The sequence below is a fragment of the Myotis nattereri genome (genome assembly GCF_964212035.1).
Source record: "Myotis nattereri genome assembly, chromosome: 4".
NCBI classification, from domain to species: Eukaryota; Metazoa; Chordata; class Mammalia; order Chiroptera; family Vespertilionidae; genus Myotis; species Myotis nattereri.
Window position 1 is genome coordinate 101,605,538 of NC_138079.1, and position 26,112 is coordinate 101,631,649.

Below are 26,112 nucleotides of genomic sequence, written 5' to 3' on the forward strand. Positions count from 1 at the left end.
CTAATGCCCAGATCAGCATCCTGCACCTCCTACAGCAGCGCTCAGACCACCTCCTGCCTGCCTGAAAGGCACAGCTAAGCCGCATTCCCCAGGAGTTCTGAGCCAGCAGGTCTGGAGGGAAGCCCAGGACTCTGCATTTTTAACAAGCTCCCCCAGGAGATTCGGTGGCTAACCCAGGTGTCCCGGGTAAGCAGAGCTGTGTGGTGCAGCGCTGTCTGCAGGCCATTCCTGCACACTGCAGCACTCCCGCAGGGCCCCAGTGGCTTCTACATCCCAGATTAAATTTGATCACCAAGGCCAGAGAAACCTCACACCCATTGTGGCACCCACCCAGCTCTTCTTCCAAGTAGGTAATGTGTCTCCCATTATCCGTAAGGGCCTTGAAAACTTCCAGTCTTTCGTGGAGGTCTTCGTTGGAGGGATAATCCTTGATGACCTTGAAGAAGAGGGCCCTGAGCACACCCAAGCGATCCCCCTGAAGACAAAACCACAAGGTTAGCAGTCCTGCTGGGACCCCTGGTCACCTGGGCTCTCTGAGCAGCTGGAAGAAATCCAGGAAGTGCAGCAGGCTCCAAAACTCCCAACTCCGGGCCCTTTTTCCTTCCCACAGGAACTGGCTGAGGGGCAAACTGGGAACATCAGAGCAGCTCCGAGTAGGGGACCAGACGCACTGGTCATCGGCTGACCAGCATGTGTGAAGCACCCACTATGTATTTGGCTGTGGGCACAAGTGGGCACACAGTAGGGACAGTGCAGTTCCATACCCCCACCTCTACCACACTCAGAGCCCAGGGTGGACACATTTGTGCTCACAGGACACTGACAACGATCTAACTGCACTGAGAGTGATGGGGCCTCTGGGGCAGGGGGGTGTGAAGGAGGAGGGGAGGAGCCTTCCAGGCAGCAATGGCAGAAAGTGGCCTGAGTGGTCCAGGAACAGCAGAGGCCAGTGAGGCCAAAGCAGTGAGTACGGGTGGCCCAGGGAGAGGGAGCGAGGTCACCAAGGACAGTGGCTCACTCGTGCCAGGCGCTGTTCTCATCATTTTGCATAAACTGTCTCACTTACTCCCTAAATATTCCAGAGGAGGAAGGAGCCATGAGCACCCTCTTCATAGGTGAGATGGAGGCTCAGGGAGCTCCAGAGACTTGCCCAGCACCCCACAGATACAAGAGGCAATGCCAGGATGCCCACTATGGCCATCCAGCTACAGAGGCCTTGGGAACTACAGGCCCTGGGCCTGGTGCCTTCACCAAAGACAAGAATCCAAGTGGGACCAGCAGGAGCAGTCAGTGGGTGGCCCAATATCATCCCACACACCCATCCTCGCTCCACCTGAGCACAGACCCAACACCCCTTACCTGCCCCTGCACAATGGCCTTCAGGAGAGCCAGTACTGCGTGGCGGGCCTCTGGTGGCCGTTCCGGCTGCAGCAGGTCTGCAACTGCCTTCCAGAGTGCTTCCACTGCATGCTGCCTCCAGCAAAGAGGGGAAAGCGATTAGAGTGTGCTGGAGCCCTCAACTGGAGGGCAAAGGGCAGAGCCGAACAACAGGGTCTTTTGACTTAGATCTTGTGTCATTAAAGCCCACATCTTGTATGCCTGTCACAGCCCACAGTGACCATGAGCCTGACAAGGGGAAGCTGCAAGCCACTTCAAAACCCTCACCAGTCCACAGGTTAGGGGAGGGAGAGAAGGGCAGGCGGGACAGAGAAAACGCCCAGGCTGCCTCCAGAGATCGCAGGGACTCCACCTGAAAGCCTGCTCCGACTCTGGTGGGAAAAGCCAGCAGGAGGTTCAGAACAAGAAGCACCACAGTGGCCCCTGGGCCTGTAGCCTGACACAGAAATCCACCCCCTGGCTTCCCTCTGCGTAAACACACCAGCCCAGCTATGGGCCACTCAGCACCAATTCCCTTCCCCGCCTCTGCTGCCTTGCTTGACCTGTCAGGAACTCTGTGCAAGCCTGGCCGGTGTGGCTCAGTGGTTGAGCACTGACCTATGAACCAGGAGATCACAGTCTGATACCCAGTCAGGCCACATGCCCCGGTTGCAGACTCGATCCCCAGTAGCGGGTGTGCAGGAGGTAGCCAATCAATGATTCTCTCTCGACCACTGATGTTTCTTTTCTCACTCCCCCTTTCCCTTCCTCTCTGTAATAAAAAAACAACAACAACAACAAAAAAAAACCCCCCACAAAACTCTGTACAAGTTTCTGGAATTTGCCTCTAAATCCACCTAGCCCAGTGGTCGGCAAACTCATTAGTCAACAGAGCCAAATATCAACAGTACCACGATTGAAATTTCTTTTGAGAGCCACATTTTTTAAACTTAAACTATATAGGTCGGTACATTGTTATTAATTAGGGTACTCCTAAGGCTTAGGAAGAGCCACACTCAAGGGGCCAAAGAGCCGCATGTGGCTCGCGAGCCGCAGTTTGCCGACCACTCACACCAATGCCGTGCAGGGCTCCAGGGCTCGGGCAGAGCCCTTGAAGTGCTCTAGGACAGCTTCCAACTCAGAGCCCTGGACATCAGGATAGCCTGGAAAGAGCTGGCTGAAATAAATATGCCTACGCCATGTCTGTAGGGCCGCTTGATACCACCAACCACACTCCTCTCCCAAAAGGACAGACTGGTGGGCCTTGAATTGTTCTCTGTGAAACCCACTCTCTTCCCTGACACGCCTCTATTTTTCCTTCCCCCGAGTCTGCAATAAGAGGACAAGTGAGGACATTTCTGGAAACCACTACAAACCCTTTCTCCAATCTGCTGGGAAAGCCTTTAATCCCCTTGCTCTCCATCTCCACATAGGATTGGTCCCTCAGGGCTGTGCTCAGGGCATTTCCGGAAGCTTCCCGGTCACTAAGATGAAGTAACCCAACTGAGACAGACTTACGTCTTCAAATTTTTTCGTTTTTGCGACTTCACAGATCTGCCCTATCACCCGAATGCGATTGTTGAGGCCACATTCAACACTCAGTTCCTGGAAAAGGAAAAAGGGCCGTGCTCAGGCAAAGGATCTAACTCCACGCACAGACCGCTCTAAGAACTGTGCCTTAGAGCTGTGCCGTATGTGCCACTCCGGAGACTTGCAGCAGACCTTTCTGAAATTAGGCATTACTCCATCTCAGTGGAGTGAAAACAGACTTTTTGTTTCCATCACTATATTTTTTTATTGTGATAAATTCACATCGTATAAAACTCACCACTTTAAACCATACAATTAAGGCTCTGGTGGGATAGCCCAGTTGGTCAGAGCTTCATCCCAATATGCCAAGGTTGCAGGTTCGATCCCCGGTCAGGACACATATAAGAATTAACCAATGAATGCATGATTAAATGGAACAACAAATCAATGTTTCTTCCCTGCCCTGTGTCAATAAAAAAGGTAAACTATACAATTCATTTTTTAGCATATCTGCAATGCTTGTAACCACTTCTACTAATTACAGAACATCTTCATTACTTCAAAAGGAAACCTCATACCCATTAGCAGTCACTCTCTATCCCTTCCTCCATCCAGGCCCTGACAAATGCTCATCTACTTTCTGTCTCTACGGGCTTGCCGATTCTTGATATTTCATATACATGGAGTTACACATTATGTGAACCTTTATGATTGGTTTAGCATGTTTTCAAGGTTCATCCATGACTTGTGGTGGTAAACATGCAATATACAGATGATGTATTACAGAAATGTACACCTGAAACCTACATAATCTTACTGACCAATGTCACCCCCCAAAATTCTATTTTTAAAAAACACACAAAATTTGCATTTAAGTAGAGCTGTGCAGTTCAAATCTGTGTTATTCAAGGGGTAACTCACCAGGTGATGAACATACGTCCTAGTTTCTGAATGGGATACTTTAAAAGTGCAAAAGCTGCCTTGTTGGTGTGGCTGTGGTTGAGCATCAACCTATGAACTAGGAGGCCACATGGTTTGATTCCTGGTCAGGGTACATGCCCAGGTTGCTGTCTCGACCCTCAGTAGGGATGTGCAGGAGGCAGCTGATCAACGATTCTCTCTCATCATTGATGTTTCTATCTCTCCCTCTCCCTTCCTCTCTCTCAATAAAAAAATTTAAAAAATAAATAAATAAATAAATAAAATAAAAGTGCAAAAGCTAAGTCCTGGCTGGGTAGCTCAGCTGGTTAGAGCAGCATCCAGATATGCCAAGGTTGTGGGTTCGATCCCCAGTCAGGGCACATACAAGAAGCAACCAATGAATGCATAAATAAGTGAAACAAGTTGATGTTTCTCTCTCCTCCCCCCCCCCACACACACACAGTTCCTCTCACTCTAAAATCAATAAATAAAAGCTTTTCAAAACTAAAAATAACAAAAGTACAAAGACAACATTTATTTATGGACAAAGTATGGTGTCAGGAATGCTGGGAGATTCAAACAAAGACGAAAAATAAAGACTTCTCAGAGGGAATCACAAATTACTAGCTTACACATGGTCATAACGCTAATCACCTGTGGAGACCAGGGCATTCAGATCCCATATCGTAAAACAGGTTTTCTTGAATTGACATGCGCATACTAACTCATGTGCTGAACCAAGTCCTCTGACTTCCTAAATCTCCAGGAAAAAGGACATGTAAGCCTCCCTGGTCCTGGGGACAGCAGCCCCATACAGACGGCCACCAGCAACTCATCTCCCACAGAACCTGTTGACAGACCAAACCCAGCCTTCCTTGCACCTCCCAGGCGGCCAGCGGGGAAGACACAGGCAGCTCACTCACTCGCAGGATGTCCGCTGTGATGACAAACTCCGTCTGTTTGCCCTCTGCAGACCTGGGGTTTGGTCTTGAAGTTCCCAGTCCCAACAGAATCTTGAACTTCTCCCTCAAGCCTGAATCTTTGCTTGTTGGCTTGGCCATGGTGGGCAGGCGCGCAACATGGGACTCTGTACGCGGGGGCAACAGGCAGAGAGCTCAGAAACAACTGCACACACCTGCCCCTGCGGACCTACAGCCACCCGGGAACCCCAGAGCTCTGGCGGGCACCTTTCCTCCCACAGCCACACTGTCCGGGCCAGAAACAAACCTGGGAAGCGCCAGGCCGCCCGCCCCTTCGTGCATGGGGTGGGGAAGGGGAACTGGGAGTGAGGGCGGGCACCGCGGGTCCTAGGGAGCCCTGACGTTAGCCAGCGCTCTCCCCTCCATGTAAAGGAGGGCTCTCGGAGGGACGCGGGCAGCAGGAACCCCCTTTCACCCGCCAGGACTTCAAACCAAGGAGAGCTTGGAGCTCCATGGTCAGGCTAAAGGGGGCGCGGCCTAGACCCGGACCCGGGCCACTGCGGGGTTCGCCCCCGCCGCCTCATCACCGAGTAGGCCCGGCGCGGCCGCCTCCCCTCGGGGCCGGGCCACACCGCGGTCTGGGCGGGCATCAGTGGTCGGGGAACCTCGAGGCACTCACCCCGAGCCGCGCCCGCGGCACGCGCGGCCGGGCGGTCCCAGCGCGGAGAAGGGAGCGCACACCCCTGCCCCGACCTGCCACCGGAAATGCGCAATGCGCAGCGGTCGGCGTCCGAGGCCGCCGCATGACTTGCTGGGAGTCGTAGTTCTAGGCTTCCCTTGGCCAAAAGAATGAGTGCGAGGCAAGTCACATGACAGTGCCGCGGGGGCCGCCGGGATGTGTAGTCCACAGGCGTTCGACATGAGCACCGCGGGCGCGAGGATGGTGACCCGCAGCTGGAGCCGGGGTCCTGGGGTCGGACCGAGGGGGAGTGGGGAGGAGGCCGCGCCGCTCCCAAGGGGAAAGTCGGCTGCAGGTAGCGCCCGGCCAGGGAAAGGCAGGAGGGGAGAGGGAGGGAACTGCAAGGGACTGAGGGCTGGGGTCCCGCGCCGCCCTGGAGGGCTCCGAGCTGCGCGGGCTGGGACCCGGAGGCAGCAAGCAAGTTCCTTGGCCCTACGCGCTGCTGGGTTCCCACCTAGCGCCCTGTTCCCAGGAGTCAGGGGCTGGGTTCCAGGAGCTCACACTACCCCGACCCTCATCCTGAACAAGGACGTTCTCTGGGGTCTCAGCAGCCTGTCCTGGAATCTCCCACTTGCGCCAAGCTCTCTGAGGGGCAGATTGGCCCCGTTGTCATAGCTGCTTACCTCTCAGTGAAGTCGGGTGCCCAGGACACCCTTAGCCAGAAGTCCTCTCTCCTTGCTAGAGAGCGATGTCTGCAGGCTTGGCCAGAAGGGGATTCCCATAGGCACCCAAGGACCCCAGGGGTAGTCCAGAAAAGGAGACCCACCAGAAGCATAGCGGGAGGAACTGGGGCTAGAGGGACAGGCAGGTGACAAGTCCAGCCAGATAGGCAGGAGCTTTGATGCCAGGACAGAGTTTAAGTTCATTGTGAGTACAAGGGAAAAACCAATGCGGATTTTTAAACAGGAAGTGACCCAATCCAATTTTGATCTTACAAAGTTCTCTCTGACAGTATGGAGAGTAGATTAAGAGGCATCATGGTAGGGCTGTTACCAGAGTTCTCATCTGTTAACTTGGACTTGGTCAGGGGGACAGTGGCACAAAGAAGGCTGACCTGTCCCGGATGCGTGCTACGGAAGACAGAGCATACCCCGCTCCCCAGCAGTAGATGATGGACGATGGGTGCTTGTCGAAAGAATGAATGATGAGAGATGAGAGAGCAATTAGGGCAGGGGTCCTCAAACGTTTTAAACAGGGGGCCAGTTCACTGTCCCTCAGACCGTTGGAGGGCTGGACTATAGTTTAAAAAAAAACTATGAACAAATTCCTATGCACACTGCACATATCTTATTTTGAAGTAAAAAAACAAAACGGGAACAAATACAATATTTGTATTTGCATGTGGCCCGCGGGCCGTAGTTTGAGGACCCCTGAATCAGGGCAACACCTTATCCTTACCTATGTCCCCCATTGAAAAGACTGAGTGACATTTTTTTGCAGAAGGAAGGAAAAGCCACCACCCTGTGAAGCGTCAGCGGAAGACACAAAGCCTGAGAGTGGCCTATGAAGCCTCAGATGGTGAGAAAGGAGAGGGGATCAAGCCGCTCAAGGTGCCAAGCTGGGAGCCTCAGGACTGGCAGCAGCAGCTGGCAAACATCCGCACCATGAGGAGTGAGAAGGACGCACCTGTGGACCAGCTGGGGGCTGAGCACTGCTATGACCGCAGTGTGCCCCCAAAGGTAGGGAGGGGCCCCATCTGCCTGGTGACCCTCTTCGGAACAAGATGCTTGATTCCTTTCACGCCTGACACCTGGCAGCTCTTAGCTGACACGGCCCTGAGAGGATGCACACCTGGCACCCAGAGCACTCACTGGGCAGCATTACTTGCTTCATTGTGGCCAATCAACAGGTCAGGGGTACCTGTGGCATGAGGCCTCGTGCTCTGCCTTCTGCCAGCACTGTGCTGAATCATCAGGGGCATTCAGTACATTTGCTGATAGAGAAAGAGATTTTTGCACTTCTTTAGCCCAGAGCCTGGTCCTTTGATCAATGTGAATCTAATCCCAGTTCTTCCACTGGGTGACTTGGGCCTCACTTAGCTTGTCTGCAAAATGGGTAGTAGCATCATTCACATAGCGATAACAGTAACAGCCAATGGCGGCTGCACTGACATTGTGCCAGGTACAAGTCTAAGTGTCGTGAAAATTCATTTAAGCTTCCCAGTGATTCTGAGAAGCAGGTGCTATTATTGTCCCCATGTTATAGATGAAAAGCAGGCCCAGACCAGATCCTACCACACACCTCCCCCCATTGGCCAAGGTGGGTAGGAAGCTGACGTCTGATCTGTTCCCCCATGGGTAAAGGACTTGGCTAGAGCCTGGCCCACAGTGAGCACCCAGGACCGACCATCTTTCTGGTCCCTGTCACTGTGAGCAGGTGCAGAGGTACCAGGTGCTGCTGTCACTGATGCTCTCCAGCCAGACCAAAGACCAGGTGACGGCGGGTGCCATGCAGCGGCTGCGGGCCCGGGGCCTAACGGTGGATAATATCCTGAAGACAGATGACAGCACACTGGGCGCACTCATCTACCCCGTGGGCTTCTGGAGGGTGAGCCCAGCCTGTGGCAACGAGGGCCAGGGTTGCCACTGGCCTGGAAAAGACATCGGGTTGCTGAGGGCGGCTGTGGGGGTGGCAGGAGGCTGGGTTGGACATTTCTGGCCACAGGGGCCTGGATATGAGTTCTCACTAGAGTCCCCCACCCCTCTGAGCTGTCCACAGGGGGCCAGGCAGTGGGGCCTCAAGTCCAGGCCTTGGAACTCCTTGGCCTTTCCTGTTTGCAGCCCACCCCTTCCTTCCTCCACCCCCCACCCAGCTGCCTGGCCCTTCCCTTTCTCACTGAGGCTGCCCATCCACCTTTCCCTTTGTTTACTCCGGGCTTCCCTGGAGTGTGTTACACCCTCCCCTCCAGAGCAGCAAGAGGCCACAGCACAGGGTGGCCAGTAGGCAGATCTATTGAAGGTGGCCAGGCGGGTGTGGCTACTTCCCTGGGCACTGGTGTGGGTTGCAGTGTGTCAGATGGGTTTTAAATAGCCCCGTCTGCTCAGGCACAGGATGGGAACCGCCCAGCTGGCCTGTTCGCTGGCAGGGAACCCCAGACTCCAGCCTTCCTTCCTGCAGGTCCAGGTGCTGCTGAACCCAGCTCCTGGCATGGCCGGCCCTGCTTAGCCTGCCTGGCCTCTGGGGGTAATGATGGGAGAGGGGGGCGCCCAAGCTGGACCCCAAGACATGCCATTGGCCCAAACAGGTGGAAGGCAGGGGTCCAGGCATGCATTGGGCCTCCCTCAGGCTGCCTGTTTCCCTTGGTTCATTCCTGCCTCCTAGGGCCGTGGTCGGCAAACTGCGGCTCGTGAGCCACAGGCAGCTCTTTGGCCCCTTGAGTGTGGCTCTTCCTAAGCCTTAGGAGTACCCTAATTAAGTTAATAACAATGTACCTACTTATATAGTTTAAGTTTAAAAAATTTGGCTCTCAAAAGAAATTTCAACCGTTGTACTGTTGATATTTGGCTCTGTTGACTAATGAGTCTGCCGACCACTGTCCTAGGGGGACAGGAGCAAACAGGTGCCTCTGAGTGTGTCCTGGGTCGCTTTAGGCACCTGTGCTTCTTCCTTGGGCCTTGTCCTCCCAGGTTGGACTCCACTCCCACCTTCAGCACTTGACACCCCCCCACCCCATTTTTCAGAGCAAGGTGAAGTACATCAAGCAGACCAGTGCCATCCTCCAGCAGAACTATGGTGGGGACATCCCAGCTTCTGTGACAGAGCTGATGGCACTGCCAGGCGTTGGGCCCAAAATGGCGCACTTGGCCATGGCTGTGGCCTGGGGTACTGTGTCAGGCATTGGTGAGTGGCATGTGCCCATGAGGAGGGTGAGGCCAGCTCTGAGCTTGCTGACTGCTGTCAGGGTTCCCCACATCCTCTGACCTATAACCCCAATTCAGGTCTCCTCATCCACAGCTCAGCCCAAAGGGTCAGAAAGGTACTCCCAGCACTGAGCTAGGCCTGTCCTGCTCTGAGATGAGCACCTACTGTGTGCTGGGCTCTGGGGATGGACTCGGTATCGGTGGAAGTGATACCTCATCCAAGAGCTGAAGGGTAAGGCAGGGCCAAGAGGAGGAACAGTGTTCCAGGCAGAAGAACAGCATCTGCAAAGCCATGAGGCGGGAGAGAGGGCCAGAAGCAGGAGGCTCTGGATGAGTGTGGGCAGATTAGGGTGATGTTGTGAAGACAGGGGAACCCAGGGAGAGGAGGAATGGGCTGGGGGGATGGGGAGGAGAACTGGGAGTGGGGGAGCCTCTTCCTGGAATCCCTTTCCTGGGTCCAGGCCTAGCAGCCTGGCATCGGAGGATCTCTGGGTGGAGACAGGATTTGCGTCAGCGTGCAGCGGCTGCTTCCTAAGGTTTTTGCCCAGAGAGTTGGGGCTTTTAGGCCCCCGCACCAGCCCAGCCAGCCCAGAAACCAAGGCTTGACCTATAACCTCTCTGTACTCCCCAACCCCAGTGCCTCTCTGGGACTCCTGCAGGCGGGGCTGGCAAGGGGTGGGAATCCCCTCAGCTCCCACAGCTTGTGTAGCCTGCCCCCTGGGGTGGGGCCCTTTTCCAGCACTGCCCATGAGTAGAAAGGCAGCCCCGAGAACCAGAACGGGGCCAAGAAGGGGCCAGGGCAGAGCCTCCCCCTAGGGCTCCTGTAGAGGCCAGCCTCTCAGCAAATTCTCGGCTTATCTGGGCAGCTGTCCTCAGCCGCTCTTTCCCGGGAGTGGTCAGGCAGGTCTGAGTGAAGGGCTCCCTGCCCACCGCCCTACCCCGGGTGTCAGAATGTCACCCTTTCTGGTTGCCTCTGGGCCCGGTCAGCCGTAGGGAAACCCTGGGGAGGGGAGGCTTTGCCTCCCAGGGGCTTCCCCAGGAGAAACTCCCTCGTGAGAAAGCTGATCCCAGCTCTGCCTCCCCACCTGGGTGGCCTTGGGCAAGGCACTTGGTCTCTGAGCTTTGGCCACAAAGCAGGGGGCACGGTTGCCCTCCTGGCCCAGCCCACAGGGGGTTCACACAGTGTGGTGTGGCCCTAGGTTGGGCCTCAGGGAGCACAGTCACCTCCGTGTGACAGAAGAGGGAACTGAGGCAGGGGATCCAAGGGTGCAAGCCTCTACCTGGGCTTGTTAGCAGCAGGAGAGAAAGCAGATGCAGGGACTGGCTTTCTCTTTGACAGTGAGGAGGAGAGGGATTGCAGATAGCTGGGCAAGGAGGCCTGGGTGACTGGGTGCCCGGGATGGGCCCTGGGGTGGCTGTAAAGGGGAGCAGGGGCTGCAGCTGGCCTGGCTGTGCTGCCCACTCTGTTCCTTACAAGTGCTGGCTCTGCAGGCAACAGCCTCCTGCTGGCACCCTGTGGCTGGGCCAAGAGGCACTGCTCCCTGCACCCCAAGTGAGGGCCCAAGTCCTCTGGTTGCTGCCTACAGCCCCTGCCCAGCAGTATGGTGGCCACTCTCATGTCTGGCTCGTACTGTGCAGTTAGGGGCCCTCAGAGCTCTGTGTGGGAAGCCAGGGCGACTCACCAACCTGGGCTAATGGGTGGGACCATGGGCAAGAACGGGGTGTCTGGGCCTGCCCCACACTCACCCCACCCTGTCTCCAAGCAGCAGTGGACACACATGTGCACAGAATTGCCAACCGACTCAGGTGGACCAAGAAGGTGACCAAGTCGCCGGAGGAGACCCGTGCAGCCCTGGAGGACTGGCTGCCCAGGTGCCGCAACAGGGCAGGACGGGCTCCCCTTCCACCTTCCCTCCTTCCCTCGCTCTCTCTGCATTAACCCACTCCCACCCCACAGGGACCTGTGGAGTGAGATTAATGGACTGTTGGTGGGCTTCGGCCAGCAGATCTGTCTGCCTGTCCGCCCTCGATGCCAGACCTGCCTCAACCAGGCCCTGTGCCCAGCTGCACGGGACTCTGAAGCCCCTGTGCCCAGCTGCACGGACTCTGAAGGCCCTGTGCCCAGCTGCACGGGACTCTGAAGGCCCTGTCTTCTGCGACTTGGTTGGGGAACTGCAGCCTGTTCATAATAAAGTTTGGGGTTTTGCAACAGTTGGGATCTGTCCGATTTCTACCCTGGGGAGGCCAGCATGTGGACGTGACAATCTGGGCTGTGTACGTGGGGGTGGGTGCAGGGGCCCAGACTGAAGAGATGGATCGTGGGAGCCAGCTGGAGCCAGCTGTTGAGAGGCCTGCTGGTGACGCTGGAGGCCTGGGCTTCCTCCCTCAGCAGCTGGCTGAGGGCCCAGAAACACCCCTCTCCTGAACTTGTGCACCCTGAGAGCCTGCCACTGCTAGGAGGCCCTACCCCCAGTGCTTACAGAGCCACCTGGCCTCCAAAAGGACACCAGGAAGCCCAGTCTGGGTGCCACAGGGCCTGAGGCCTGACCTTCGTACCTGCTGGGGGTGGGGGGCTATATGAAGGCAGAGGGTGCCCATGGGGTGCCAGGGGCCCAGAAAGCTTCACAGAGGAGGTGTTGGCAGAGGAGGTGAGCAAGGGCCTCGGGGTGAGAGAGGGCAGGGATCCCAGGTAGTCTGGAGAGGGCAGGCGGAGAGGGAAGCAGGACCTGAGAAGTGTTGGGACTTGGCTGTCAGGTGGATGGATTTGGGGAGGTGGGGGTTTAAGAACGAGACCTGCTGCCCTGGCTGGTTGCTCAGTGGTTAAAGCGGCGGCCCGCAGACCAACGGGTTGTGGGTTCGATTCCCGGTCAAGGCCATGTACCTCCGTTGCAGGTTCCCCAGCCCGGTAGGGGCCTGTGCAGGAGGCAACCAATGGATGTGTCTCTGTCTCCGGCCTCCCTCCCTTCTACTCTAGAAGTCAATGGAAAAAATATCCTCGGGTAAGGATTAAAAACAAAAAAAAAATTTAAAAAAAAAAATGAGACCTGTTTCCAGCAGCTGAGATTTGGGGATGGGGCTGCTAGGCTGCTACCTTCCTGCCTGGACCGTTCCCCCATCCCCCGAGGAAGGACAGAGGCAGCCAGGCGTGTGAGGACGGCCTGTTTATTCCAAGGGCGCAGAGGCGCTATGGCTTACAGGGCAGACGGCAATGTCGGGGGGTTTCAGGGCAGAGTCTGTGGGGTCTACTGGGGGAGGGCGCCAGGCAGGGGCCAAGCCCGAAGCCTGGAGGCACTCCTGGGGCAGGCTCTCTCTCACAGCCACACCCCCCCCCCAAGCCGGGGGCTGTGGCAAAGGAACAAGGGGCCTGTCCAGAGGCTGCCCTCTTCAGGAGCAGGGGCCTCCATCCTCTGGCCCCTCCGAGAGCCCAGACCCTGCATCCCAGACCCCTGGTGCGGTGGGGACATGGGGGGCCTGGCCTAGCGAGCCCCCACACCAGGGAAGGCAACGAGGAGGCTGAGGGGAAGCTTCTGTAGCCACATCTGGCCTCCCAGCCTCACCTGAAGCCCCTCAAATTGCCTGCCCACTGCCTCTGTCCCAGGCAGTTCCTGGGACTCCCACCGGCATGGCTGCTGCCAAGAAGGAAGGGGTGGGGAGGAAATGGTTTGTAGAGAAAGGTTTGTTTTATTGCAATTATTTAGAGAACATGTCCTGGCGGGGGCGGGGCTCTGGTATTAAGTGAAAACATGTGTGGAGCTGGAGCTCTTTTTGGAAAAAAAAAGAAGCAAAACCACAAATTCCTTTAAGTCAGCAGGCCCAGGCAGAGCAGCAAAGGCCGGCCCCTAGGGTCACCGCTGCCTCTCCCTCTCTCAATGTCTCACACATTGGGGGCTCCCTCTCCCCAGTGTTGCTGCCACGTTCCCCCAGCACCCACGGGAACAGTAGGGAGACCAGGACAGGGACTCACTGGGATGTGGGTTGGTTCCTGGGTGGTGGTGGGGCCACCACGCTCCTGGGGGTGAGGATGCACCTCCTCTAGTCCACTGAGGCTTCGGGGGCTCTGGTCTGGGCCCGCGGAGGGAGGCCCAAAGTCCGTGCGGGGAGAAGGCCGGGCCCAGCACACAGGCAGCGAGGGGTTCAGAAGTTGCTGAAGATCTCACGCTTCTGGTTCCAGTCCATCTGCGGGGCCCGCTTGTTGACCCTGGTGGCCTTTGCCTTCTCCTTGGCCTCAGCCGCCGTGGGGCTCAGGTGGAGGCCACTCTCCTGAAAAGGGTCGTGCTTCCAGGTGCTGCGGTCCTGGGGGTGGACAGGTAGCCAGAGTGAGCCCAGGAACCAAGCCCCCAAACTGATAAATAACCCTTTCCAGGGAGCTCACACCAGAGGCCACCTGGTGGGGCTGAGGCAGCGAGCCCAGGAGGGCTTCCTGGAGGCAGTGGCCCCACTGCCCAGGTTGAAAGCTCCATAAATACCCACCCCAAAGGCCTCTCTGGCCCCCTCCCAGAGTGTAAGCGCAGCAGAGGAAGTGGATGGACATTTGCTACCTCATTGTCCTTGTCTAAGCCAGGCAGATCACTTCGGGATGAACACGCTGAGCCACCATTGAGCTGGGAAACCAAGGGCAAGGTGTAGGAGCTTCAGAGGCCCTGCCCTGTCCTGTCACTATGTTCACACACGTGCATACACGTACACCCGAACACACAGAGCTGCATTTATTCCTCCCTTTGGCAGTGGGCACCGAGCCTCTACCATGCTCCAGGCCCAGTGTAGGTAGGACACTGGACACGAAACAGTGAACAGGCAGGTGGCCCGGCCCTGGCCAATTCACAATGGGGAGGAGCCATTTCGATGCATGAATCACCCACATGCGTGTCACCTGGGGCAAAGCCAGGGCCAGCTTCCTGAGGAGAGACGGACATTCCAGGTAACCAGACAGTGCTGGGCAGAGGGAACAGCCAGGGCAGTAGCCCGGGGCCAGAGTGCCGTGTAGGGCTGGGGTGTGGTTGACCCAGGACAGGATCCACAGAGGGCATTAAAGCTGGGAGTGTCGGGCCAGATTGGGTGTCACAACCTCAAATATACAAGGACAAATATGGGGGCGCTCCGTCAGGCTTGGGGACCCCTAGAGGTGCCACTCCAGTGTCCTGGACCCACCCTGTCCACCTCCACCCATCCTCTCACCTGGGCAGGGCTGGTCCCATTGGTGACAGGTGATGGCAGTGGACCTGTGGGGACAGTGTGTCAAGGGCTGCCCAGCCCCCACGCTCCACCCCCACCCTAGACCCCCAGGGCAGCAGCCCACCTTCCACATGCTCCTCGGTGGGCGTGACCCGCAGCCTCTTGAAGTGCTCGTCCGTTTCCGGGTCCACCACCAACAGCCGGGCCTCATCCTCGCGTGCCTTGATGCTGGCAACCACCTCTGCGTGGCGCAGTCCCTCCACATTCTGCCCGTTCACCTGCCGCCGGCAGCACAGGGCAGCGCTGAGGGCAGGCCCCCACCAGCCCCCCGAGCTGCCTGGCCAGGTGTGGCATCAAATATTCATCGATGTTGTCACCAGCCACGGCAGCCAGAGGAATGCCAGCTCAAGTTCCCAGAAACTCCCCTCCTCCCAGAGAGGACCTGGGGCTCACACACAAACAGGGGACGCGGGCACAGACATGCAGACGGTGGACACAAGCACAAACACGCACCCAGGGGACGCGGGCACCTGCCACCCCAAAGCCCTGGTGATGGTACCTCAATAAGTCGATCTTGGGCGCGGAGGCCGGAGTGGGCGGCCGGCGAGCCCACGTCCACCGAACGGATGTACTGTCCTGGCCGGGACTTGTCACTGTGCAGGTTGAACCCATAGCCCTGAGGGCCCTTTCGAAGGTGGCAGAGCCTCGGGCGAAGCTCCCTCGGGGGCCCATTGACATCCTGCAGGCACGCGGGACAATCTTCAGCTCCGACCTCCCACTCCCAGAGGCCACTGACACCACCCAAAGCCTCTGGCCCCCAGTGTGCAGCACAGCAGTGGTGGGGGGCAGGAGGGAGCCACAGCCCTGCTGCCCTGGGCATCGGGCCCTGCCCAGTGGCAGGGACAAACACTGTACACCCACGCCCAGCGGGGAGGCAGCGGGGAGGCATTAGGCTGCCTGTGACTGAGATCCAGCTGTGACATCTTAGGCAAAGTCTTAGTCTTCTAAACCCCAAAATGACTTCTGATAGGGCCAGGGGCCTTAGGGGTGTTGGGAGAGTGAAAGGGCTCAAGGACAGCTCTGAGCACAGGCCCGGGTCCTACGAGAGGCCAGGCGAGACCAGCTGCCACTCAGCTCCATGTCCCAGTTATCCAAACATATGTTCCCAACATGCTACACAGACACACCAGGCTGTCCTCACGGGCCCTGCCTGCAAGCCCCCCTCCCCACCTCCCTCTGTGAGCGCAGGGCTCGCAGAGTCCCGGGCCTGGACAGTTTTGCTTTCTCTCCCACAGGGCTGGTGGCAGCACTGCTGTGTTTGCTTTCACATTCCAGAGCAAGCTGGAGCCACCCTCCCCTCCACCCCTACCCCCACCGGCCCAGAGACTGGAGGGTGACCGGCTGGGCTGCTGCTGGGGCTGCCGCCGCCCACCGCCCGCAGGAGCCCAGTGACAGGGCCGAGGGTGGGGCCTGCCCTGCTGCCCTCCCTGCTGAGACACAGGGGCTATCGTGCCCTGAGCGTCCCCCATCCACATCCCAGGGCCCTGCCTCGCTTTACCTCTGGCATCCTGCAGTAGGGCTGTGGGCCAGGGAGCCTTGCCGGCAGGGGCCAGGCCCCAGTACCCCCACCCAGCCGGGGCCTGGGGCCGTCAGTGACCACAGTGCTGAGTGGCCAGCGGCTATCGGTGCTCAATTAAACATGGCGGTGGCCGGAGTGAGCAGGCAGGCAGCAGCTCAGGTTTCCCGGACGCTCGGGGCTCCAGTGCCCGTGCAGGTGACAGTGTTCAGGGTGAGAGTGCTCACCAGGCCCCTCCCATAAGGGTACTGGGTCAGGCTCGGGGTGACCCTCAGGGAAGGTCTCCAGGCCTTGGGTACCTGCCCCCTTACAGCCCTGGCCACCCCCTGGGCCATTCCAGCCTGCAGGCCTGCAACCTGATTCCAAACCCCAAATCTGACTGTGAGTGCTCTGGCCTGCCAGTTGGTGGCCACCCAGCTGTGCGACCAAAAGTGTCTTTCCTCACAGGGTGGGTGCCTTGCTGCGGGGCCAGGCATGTCCTGCCTGTCAGGAGCACCCTCTTCCTGTCCAGCCTGTGCCTTTCCTCCAAGACCCCTTCCCTGACCCCCAAAGACTGCCCAGAACCCCCTGGGGAGCCCCACTGCAGGCCCCCATCTGGCCCGATAACCCCAAGAACTCCAGGGACAGAGCTGCTGCTCTGCAGTTTCCTGGGGCCTCAGCTGGGCCACATGGTCTGAACTGGAGGGTGAGACTCTCACAGACACACCTGGAGGGACAAGTGTGCAGCTTTGAGGGGGGCCCACACCGCCCCAGAGGCGCCGGGGATACAGGCCCCCAAGGCTGGCTGGGACAGAGCAGAGCCACAGCCAGGGCCAGGGCCAGGGCCAAGCATGGAACCTGGAGTGGGACGTACCATGCCTGGAATGTGGACATGGGCCCAGGTAGCAGAGGCACATCCCATGGTCAAAGAGACCAGATATCCAAACATATGTTCGCAAACATGCTACACAGACACATAAGGCAACCCACACCTATGAAGGGATGGCCCAGTGCGATGGGGCCCTGTGGCCGCTTCCTACACCCTCCACATTAACGTTCAGGGCAGGATCTGTCAAGGCCCCCAAAAGGGAAAAGAATTGGAGGGGCACCGATTTGGGGGCATCCCGGGGCATAAGGCCAGGCTGAAGTCACATCTGGGTTCGAAACCATACTGGCCATCCCGACCTCAATCCAGCACAGCTGCCTCTCATCACACAAGCCAGGAATGTTCTCCTAATGTCTAGCCTTAACCTCTCTCCTTATGAGAGACCAGGGCCCACGGAGCACCAGACCTGGCACTGGACCCACAAGCTGAGGGGCTGCAATGCAATGACCCAGCAGGGAGGCCCTGCGGGAGAGCAGGCAGCAGTGGGTCTGGAGGGGGCGCAGGCGGGCGGCGCATTGCTCACATTCCTCTCTCCCAGCCCTGGCTCAGAGCACTTCCTGCCCTCTCCCAGCCAGGCCCTCAGGCTCCCACGGCTCCCAGCAGGGCCGCCCCAGAACTGGACAAGCCCTGGCCTCCCAGCTGTGCCTGTAACCAGACAAAGAGGCTGGCATGGGGGTACCCCAGGAGCCAGGCTGTGCCCCCCCCCCCCCGAGATAGTGACTCACCAGCCCTGGCAGAGGAGAAAAGCCCCATTGTTGCGCAGGGTCCGGCTTGCTCACCCCAGAGTCCTCTCTCTTAACCCTGGGGGACACCGGCTAAACTGGCTGGGGGGGTCCTCACTGCCCACCCTGCCCCCACCACACCTAACCTGCACAAGCCCCTGGGATGGGCTCGGTGGAGGGGCTCCTGAGACCAGGGTGGGTGGTGTGGAATTCCAGGAGCGGGCCATGGAGGCGGGACAGAAGTGGCCGACAGTGAGCATCCAGCCGGCGTGGCCTGAACTCTCTGGCTGGCCCAGGCTGCCACCCCATTTATCTACCTCCTACTGAGGCCCAGGTTCCCCAGGGACAGGTGGGGACATGGGGCTGAGTCACTCTGGGGAACAGGGTGGTGGCTGAGCCCCCCTCCCTTATTCAGGCTCCAGCCCAGGCCCCCCCCACACACACACACTGACTAGGTTTCCGTCCCAAGAAGGGAAGGAAGTTGCTGGAAGGCCCTGCCCTGCTCCCAGGACTCATGGCTGGGGAGACAGGGACGTAAGGGAGGAACCCCAACCCAGAACAAAAGACAGTCCTGCTGCAGCTCACGGGGCAGGGGCAGGCGCAAGGAGCCCCAGCACCCTCTGGCAGGACAAGGTCCTATGCCCAGCAGCCGCCACGTGCAGGATCCGTTATCTCACTCACTCTCAGCCCCCAAGGGCCTCCAAAACCAGAGGGTGGGGGCCCAGACTTCCTGTGAGGACGAGGAGGGCCCAGGGTCTACCAGTGGCCACACCTGGCACCACTGGTTGCTGGTTGCCCTGGCTCTTTTGGGGGCTGTCCCCTATCATCACTATCAGGATTGGCTGCACTGCAGATGCAGCCACCCTAGCCCTGTCTGGCCTGGGACTGAGTCACCACTGACAAGGCCCTGACAGCCCCGGCAGCCCCCCAGGGCCAGCCACATTAGTGTCCTCCCCTGCTCCATCCCTCTCCTCCCAGCCCCAGGACAGGGGGTAACAGGCTGAGAGGGTGTAAGTGGCCTACAGGGCCCCGACTCCAGCTCAGCCCTTACCTCACCGGGGCACGAGGGGTGGGCCCTTCATCCTGCAGCAAAGCAAACCACACACAGGCACCTTACCACCTCAGAGGAGAGCCCTGCATGCAAGCATCGCACACACACCCCCACCCACCCACCCACACACACACACCCAAGGCCCAGTGCTCCTTCTGATGACCTGAGTTCAGCCACCAAAATTGGGGGTCGCTATCCTCTGGCCAGCCTGAACCACAGAGGAACCTGCCAGTCAAGCCCCACTCTGTTCCTCTAAAAATATACCCAGAGGAAGCCCCCTCCCAGGGCTTCCTGCAGCCCCAGAGCCTGAAATAGCAGAGGGGGAAGGCTCCACCCAAGGACTAGGTGGGCCACCCCATCCTGAAGATAAGGCCTGAGGCAGAATTTTTTCCACAGGAAGGTGAACTCAGCCATTTGTGTCCAAGTCAATGGACAAACGTCTGGAAGGAGGGGCACTTCCTGGGGGTGGCGTGTGAGATGCCCAAGAAGGAGGAAGGCTCCAACCCTCAGGCCTGGGAGGGGCCCAGCCAGCATACCATCCCAGGACCCCCCTGAAATCACAAATCTGACCCTAACACCCCCCCTATTCCAGCGTTCTCTGGCCCCAGGACAAAATGCAAATGACAGGGCCTGGCACCATCTACCTGAGACAACCCCCCCTGCACCCCACCCAGGGGTTCCCTGCCCTGGAGCACACATACCCCTTCAGAACAAAAAGCACAGGCCTATGCTCCAGTCCAGGTCACAGGCACAGGGGGAGGCAGACGCTGGGATCCCCTGCACACCCAGAAACTTCAGCTCTCACACCTCCACTGGGCTTCGGCCAGTGGTTTTCAAAGCGGGATCTGGGGAACCCCTGGGCTTGAATCTCCTAAAGGGATTGATTTTTCTTTAAAAATAAAAAAGGGCCGGAACCGGTTTGGCTCAGTGGATAGAGCGTCAGACTGCGGACTGAAGGGTCCCAGGTTCGATTCCGGTCAGGGGCATGTACCTTGGTTGCGGGCACGTTCCCGGTGGGGAGTGTGCAGGAGGCAGCTGGTCGATGTTTCTCTCTCATCGATGTTTCTAACTCTCTATCTCTCTCCTTTCCTCTCTGTAAAAACTCAATAAAATATATTTAAAAAAAAAATAAAATAAAAATAAAAATAAAAATAAAAAAGGGAGAGAGGACATGAGAGACACTAACGTGGGGCTTCCAGGAGGGAGGGACTAGCAGCCCCAGGCTCTGCCTCCCAGTGTCCGGATGCTTCCCAGGTAGGGTCACCCCCTCTCCCCCCACACACACCCCAGGCCCAGAAACCTAGAAGGAGGTGAATTCTTTTCCAGCTCTTCCAGCCTGAGGGTGGGGAGAAGGGCAGGGAGAAGAGGGAGGTGCCCCAGCCCTATAAACCATCAGATGAGGACTCAGCTTAGAGAGGAGTCTCCTCTGGGGCCCCCAACCATACACTGTCCACAGAGGAGGGCCAGCCCCTACCCCCAAGGCCTTCACAGAACAATCAGGTGCCTAGAGACAGACACAGGGACAGAGCCAGACAGATAAACACCAGACACAGGCAGAGCTGGGCTCATTCAGTCCCAGGACATCCGAGCAGAGCCCCTCCCTAGGTTGGGTTCCTTAGCCCCTCAAATGGGGAGGGGGCCTTATCAGAGTGGCCCCTACCTAGATCAGGCGGCTCTGAGCGTCCTGGAAGAGGGCTGGGGGGCGAAGGCTGCCCTCCTCCTACCCAGCTTAAAAGTCTCAGGGTATATAGCCAAGAGGGTAGTCACCAGGGGCAAAGAAGGGCCCTAAGAGGCAGCAGAGCCTGGGACAGTGCCTTCTGAAGGGAACCAGAAACAGACTGCCATTGAGAGGCCCAGATGGTTCGGGGAGAAGCAAGGTGGTCCCTGTGGGCAGAATCGTGCCATACCTTCTGGCCATCCTTGGAGCCAAGGCTGCCTGCACGTGTCCAGACCGGCTTTGGCTCCCAGGGGTCATGGGCGGGTGGAAGCCCTTGCTGGGCCATCTCCTCAGTGCAGGTCAGCTGCCGCCGGCGCAGCTCCTCGTCCGTCTCCTTGTCCACCACCAGCAGCCGCGTCTGCCCTTCCACAGCCTTGATCCTCTGGACCACCTGGGGCAGGCAGGTGGCCGTGGGTCAGCAGCCAGCTCTCTGCGCAGCACATGGACTGTGGCACCACCCAAGGCTGGCCAGGCTGACCTACCAGGGGTGGGTGGCTGGGCAAGAGGCCTGCCAGCTCCACCCCCCACCCCCGGCCTCAGCCGCTCCCTCCCTCCTCTCCTGGGGCTCCTGACAGAAGGGCCCAGGCGACAAGGGCCTCAGGGTGGTCCCAGGCCTTGCCTCAGCCCAGGGTCCTCTCCGGGAAGCTGGGTGAGGCATCCGTGCAGGCGTGCGTCTGTCTGTGTCAGGTCTGTCCTCAGTCTGGGTTTGAAAGGGCGGCACCTCCCGGGTGTCAGTCGGGGTGTGTCTGCCCGTTTCTGTCTTTCTCGGTGGTGGAGCATGGAAGGCTAAATCCCTGCCTCTAGGCCCATGAGCACAGATCCATTCCTGCTGGACCTGCAGGGTTCCTGTGGGAAGGCGCCTGCTCAGGTACCACCCGTGATGCTGCGAGCAGGATTCAGACCCAGCAGGCAGAGGTGTGGAGGGGCAGGTCCAACTGTGGGGCCAGTGTGATATGTGGCCCATCTGTGTGTCTATGCAGGTGCCTGTATGTCTAGAGCAGGGGTCCTCAAACTTTTTAAACAGGGGGCCAGTTCACTGTCCCTCGGACCGCTGGAGGGACGGACTGTAGTTTAAGAAAAAACTATGAACACATTCCTATGCACACTGCACATATCTTATTTTCAAGTAAAAAAACAAAACGGGAACAAATACAATATTTGTATTTGCATGTGGCCCGCGGGCTGTAGTTTGAGGACCCCTGGTCTAGAGCATGTGGGTGTCCATGGGGCACGCATGCCAGTGTATGCCTTGCAGGGAGAAGGAGCACTGGGCATTGGAGTAAGGAGGGCAACATCCCCATCCCCACCCCAAGGCCTGGGGCGGAGGGGCCGAGGGCGCTCCCATCAGCTGCTTGGCAGAAGCTGTCAACAGAGAGGAGAGTCTGAATCAGACCCATGTTTCCCTGTCCCTCCTCTCTCCCCATGCAGCACCCTGCTGCTTCCCAACTGTGGTCCCCAAAGGAGCCACTCAACATCTCTAAGCATCCGTTTCCTCATCTGTCAGATGGGAGCTATAACTGCATGTCCTCCCTCCTGGGGCAGGAGGAGGATCCCATGGGGTCCTGTGTGTGAAGTTCTAAATTATTTTTTAATTCATTTTTAGAGAGAGAGGGAAGAGGAAGAGAAACATCAATCGGTTGCCTCCCACAGACACCCCCATCGGGGATCAAGCCCACAACCTGGGCACGTGCCCTGACCAGGAATAGAACCGGCGACCTTCAGTGCAGGGGATGACGCTCAACCAACTGAGCCACACCAGCCAGGGATGAATACTAAATTTTTATTTTGAGAGAGAGAGAGAGAGAGAGAGAGATTGAGATTTTTTTTATTCCTGCTACCCAGTCAGGGCTTCTGAAGTTCTTAGACCAGCACCCAGAAGCCTGGGACAAGCAGGGGCAAGGGCGGCAGTGACTGTTAAACAGTGGTGAGGTACCACCTTTGCCAGCCTCTCCCTGTGGTCTGTCAAGCCAAGCCCTCTAGCCCTGACCCCCACCTTCCTTCAGTAAACAGCCTTATCAGGTTGACATTCTGGGTGGAAGACAGAACAGCAGACAGATGGATAGACAAGGGCCCAGGAGCTCAGCTCCCGTCTCAGCCAAGGACCGATATATTAATCTCTAGGCCGCAGGGCTGGGCACCCAAACGGATCAGGGATGCAGAGGTGCAGGGGGCACGGAGAGGAGCCTGAGCAGGAGCGGCTGTACACCCGCCAGGTGAGTCACTGGCAGTGGGAGATGGACACCCTCAGGAGTCAGAACCTGCAGAGAGGAGACCCTGCCCTCCCTCCGGCCTTCATCTCCAGCTGCAGGAGGCAGGGGCTGCGGCCCAGTGGCACCTGCAGGGCCAGGCAGCCTCCCAGGAGAGGAATGTGCTGTCACCAGCAGTGATTCCCACGGAAATCCAGACACCATCAGCCAGGACACCCCCGAGAACACTGGCTGCCAACACACACTGACGACTACACACAGCCAAGCCGGTCAGCACGCAGGCCCGGACACACACACACACACACACACAGCGCGCAGCTCACACACAACCAGGCGTGCAGACCCGTGTATTTTCACACACAGCCCAGCTCACACACATGTCAACACAATCGCAGCTCGCATACACATGTCCAAGCAAACAGATCTGTCCACACACATACCCACCTCGGTGCAGACCTGCATGTTCACATGCACACAGCCCGTACACACGGACGCAGGCACACACACAGGTGCGCCCTTACTATGACACCTCCTAGGTCCGCATAGATAGTTGTCTGCCCACATGGGCGATCCTCTGAGAAACCGGCACACTCACACTCAGACCCAGGTGAGTCCACAAGCTTGTACACAAGTTGCCTCTCACCTCCATACTTGGTACGCTCAGGCCAGAACAAGCCTGAAGATCTAGACCGCAGTGCGGGCCCCTCCCTGCCAGGATTCCCCCTCGGAGGTGCAGAGCTGCTGAGCTTAGGGGGTGGGGTGCTAGGAAGGAGGCCGGCGGCCGCTGCCTCCGTGGCTCCGTCCCCCACTTCCTCCAGCGGGGGAGGGGGCACGCAGGCCCTGGTGCGACCCCCTCCTGGCCGGGAGCAGGGAGCTGAGGCCTGGGCGCCGGCAGCGCCGGGCCGGGTGGTCCTGGGTGCCTCCCCGGTCGCGCTCCCGGGGAGGGGGCCCGGCGAGCCGGGACGGGGCGCAGGCACCCACCTGGTGGTGCGTTTCGCCCTCCACGTTGACGCCGTTGACCTCGACCAGGCGGTCTCCAGCGCGCAGCTCGGCCGCCTCGGCCGGGGACCCGGGCTCCACGCGCCGGATGAACTGCCCGCGACGGCCCTTCTCGCCATGCAGGTGGAAGCCGTAGCCGTGCTCGCCGCGCACCAGGCAGCACAGGCGCGGCCGCAGCGGTTCTGGGGTGGCCATGGCGCTGGCGACCCACCCGCGGGCCAGGGGCTGGCCTGGGCGCTCGCAGCCGCCGCCAGCTAGCCAGGGGCGCGAGCGGCTCGGCGGCGACGGCGGCGCTGGGGACCTGGTGTTGGCTTCCGCGCCTCCCGTTCGGCTCCCGTCGCCTCGGGCCGGGGCTGGAGCTCAGGCTGCGACACCGCCCCCGCACCGCCCCTTCCCCGCCTCCTCCGCCCCCGCCCTGGGTCCTAGCCATCCTGGCCTCGCCCCTATCTCGGCACCCCGCCAGCCCTGGGGAGCCCAGAGGAAGGCTGCAGGAGCTGGGGGTTCAGAGTCCCCGGGAACCCCTCGGTGTCGCCCCCACTCTGGACAGCCTCCTTGGCGTCAGCACCTTTGCCTCCTATTCCAGGCACATTTATTGAGCACCTACTGCATGCAGGGCACTGCACCAAGATAGGGAGGCGGGAGAGGGATGGAGAAAGGGTCCTAGGGTCCAAGGAGTCCCACACAGGAGACAGAGGGTAGCAACAAGGGCGACAGCTCTGCCCACCTCCTTGGGAAGCACCACGCGCACCGCCCTCCATGAATCTGGACCCTCCTGTGCCCACAGCTGCCCGGGCCCAGCGCAGTCCCAGGATGGTCCAAGAGGCAAAAGGAGAGGTTTGAAGTGACTGCAGCCCCTCCCTGTCTACTGGAGGCCAGTAACTGAGTGACTCCCCGGCCCTCCCCAGGAGTGTTTGCCTGATCTGCGCCGTGTGGGTCCATTAAGCCTTCCCATCATCCTCTCCCTGTGCCAGGACCCCTCACTCCTGCCCATTGCCGGTGACTGAAAAAGTGGAAGGGTGAGGTAAGGAAGTACACTTGTCTGGCTGAGATGAGAAGGTCTTGGTCTTTGCTCTCCCCCTCCCCATCCTGACCTGGGATGTAATGTGCCGAGGACTTTGGTACCTGAGCTCTGGCCTGTGGTCAGCACTCACAGGAGCTGTTTTCATACGTAGGAACCAACCGGTGGATCTCCCCTCCTCTGCCCCAGTCCTCCCTGCCCCCATCCTCACTCTCCCCAGCCTCTCCCTCCTCCCAGAAAGAGTGCCCCCTTCTGCCACCCAGACAATAATAATCACAATGGAGAATCATTGCCGCCGAGTGCATTTTACCCGGAACAACCCTAGAGGGCTCAGGCCATTTTACAGATCGGGACAGGTTTGGAGAAGGAAGAGTCTCAGGCCAGGTTCCCCAGCTCCTCTTGAGCCGAGGGCGGTGCGGTTCCAAGGCCACACTCCTCACAGCTTCAGACACTGGAAGACAACTGGATGCAGGCTCCCCCTCGGTGTACCCCCCCACACACACACACATACCTGGTCCCCAGGAGTCAGGCACAGCCAGCCCAGACAGTTCCCCATCGAGGGCAGGAGCAGGCTCCACACAGGCGCAGTCCTTGCTGCTCCTTCTCCAGTGCCCTCGGCCTGGGCGCCCAGCTCCCACCCAAGCACAGGGCCCGCCTCTGGGCAGCCTCCTGGGCCAAAGCCCCTTGGGTGTCCACACCCCAGCTGCTGCCCCTAAAAGCCACTTAGGCCAAAGCTGCATGGCTACTTCCCCACCCCCACCTCTGAGTTCCTGGCTGAGGCTGCCATAGGCTCCCCTCTGGCTGGCCACCTCCATTTGTCTGTTTGCCTGTTCCCAGGCTGCCTGTCTGGCCTGTGACTGGCTTCCCTGTACTCAGCCTAGCGCTGCTGCATCAGGAGGCTGTGAGGATCGGTGTGGGCAGGGAGGTCTACCCTATACCACCCCAAGGGACCACCCAAGACCTGCCAGTCTGTAGCTTTGGGGCCACACCAGAGTTGAAGGAGGTTGCTCAGTGGGAGACCACCAGACAAGGTCCCCTGGGTCAGAAGGCTTGGAGACCCCTTCACTCCCGGGGACAGCAGCTCCCGATCAGCCTTGGGCCTTTTTCACCTTCCACAGCGAAGGCCTCAGCCTGTGCGTGAAGGCGGATGGGAACAACGCAGCTGGAGGGAGGGGTCACAGGGCATGTGGTCACAGCCAGGGGCCAGGCACAAACACTGGATCCAAGAGCAACAAAGGAGGCCCCAAAGCCGGGAAACACAAGGGAAGGTAACAAGAGTAAGGAGGGGGTGGGTAACAAAGGAAGTGGGTAACAACAAATAAATAAAGGCGCAGGGAAGAACGGCAGGTAAAAATGCCAAAGGGGCACAGGAATGAGCGAGAGGGAGCAGGGCCAGTGTGGAGGGCCTCAGGTACCAGCCCGGGGGAAGGGCGCCCAG

At 58.8% G+C, this 26,112-nt stretch overlaps 3 protein-coding genes across 11 annotated transcripts in view; 1 reads left to right on the forward strand and 2 right to left on the reverse strand.

Annotated features, from left to right (window-relative positions):
* Window positions 1–4,909, reverse strand: part of TSC2 (TSC complex subunit 2) — a 35,531-nt gene extending 30,622 nt beyond the window's left edge. For all 3 annotated transcript variants that reach the window (XM_081090056.1, XM_081090055.1, XM_081090054.1), the window contains exons 1-4: window positions 4,752–4,909; window positions 2,896–2,982; window positions 1,360–1,470; window positions 331–475 (exon numbers count right to left, since the gene is read on the reverse strand). In XM_081090056.1, coding sequence (XP_080946182.1) covers window positions 331–475; window positions 1,360–1,470; window positions 2,896–2,982; window positions 4,752–4,889 — 481 coding nt within the window. In that variant the 5' untranslated portion in view covers window positions 4,890–4,909. The remainder of the gene's footprint in view (window positions 1–330; window positions 476–1,359; window positions 1,471–2,895; window positions 2,983–4,751) is intronic.
* Window positions 4,910–5,639: 730 nt separating this feature from the next.
* NTHL1 (nth like DNA glycosylase 1) lies at window positions 5,640–11,555 on the forward strand. The gene is made up of 6 exons (XM_081090486.1): window positions 5,640–5,782; window positions 6,928–7,166; window positions 7,864–8,034; window positions 9,168–9,327; window positions 11,114–11,219; window positions 11,305–11,555. The coding sequence occupies exons 1-6, from the start codon at window positions 5,644–5,646 to the stop codon at window positions 11,486–11,488; spliced, it is 999 nt and encodes a 332-aa protein (XP_080946612.1). The 5' UTR covers window positions 5,640–5,643; the 3' UTR covers window positions 11,489–11,555.
* A 1,452-nt stretch (window positions 11,556–13,007) lies between these two features.
* NHERF2 (NHERF family PDZ scaffold protein 2) lies at window positions 13,008–24,739 on the reverse strand (the record flags this gene model as incomplete). Of its 7 annotated transcripts, XM_081090057.1 has the most annotated exons (8): window positions 13,008–13,640; window positions 13,886–13,948; window positions 14,523–14,566; window positions 14,644–14,797; window positions 15,079–15,258; window positions 20,641–20,841; window positions 21,070–21,296; window positions 23,639–24,739. In XM_081090057.1, 8 exons carry the CDS (start codon window positions 24,084–24,086, stop codon window positions 13,482–13,484), a joined length of 1,476 nt encoding a protein of 491 aa, XP_080946183.1. In that variant the 3' UTR covers window positions 13,008–13,481. The 7 variants fall into 7 exon arrangements, with proteins under 7 accessions (XP_080946183.1, XP_080946184.1, XP_080946185.1 ...); XM_081090058.1 differs by lacking the exon at window positions 13,886–13,948 and having other exon boundaries at window positions 23,639–24,325; XM_081090059.1 differs by lacking the exon at window positions 21,070–21,296 and having other exon boundaries at window positions 23,639–24,042.
* Between the last annotated feature and the right edge of the window lie 1,373 nt (window positions 24,740–26,112).

What these genes read in the sequence shown, in the direction of transcription:
- NTHL1 (XM_081090486.1), top strand. Translation starts at nt 5,644, where the DNA reads ATGTGTAGTCCACAGGCGTTCGACATGAGCACCGCGGGCGCGAGGATG. An exon ending in AAGGGGAAAGTCGGCTGCAG is followed by an intron (nt 5,783 to 6,927) that starts GTAGCGCCCGGC and finishes ATTTTTTTGCAG; the next exon opens with AAGGAAGGAAAAGCCACCAC. An exon ending in ACCGCAGTGTGCCCCCAAAG is followed by an intron (nt 7,167 to 7,863) that starts GTAGGGAGGGGC and finishes CACTGTGAGCAG; the next exon opens with GTGCAGAGGTACCAGGTGCT.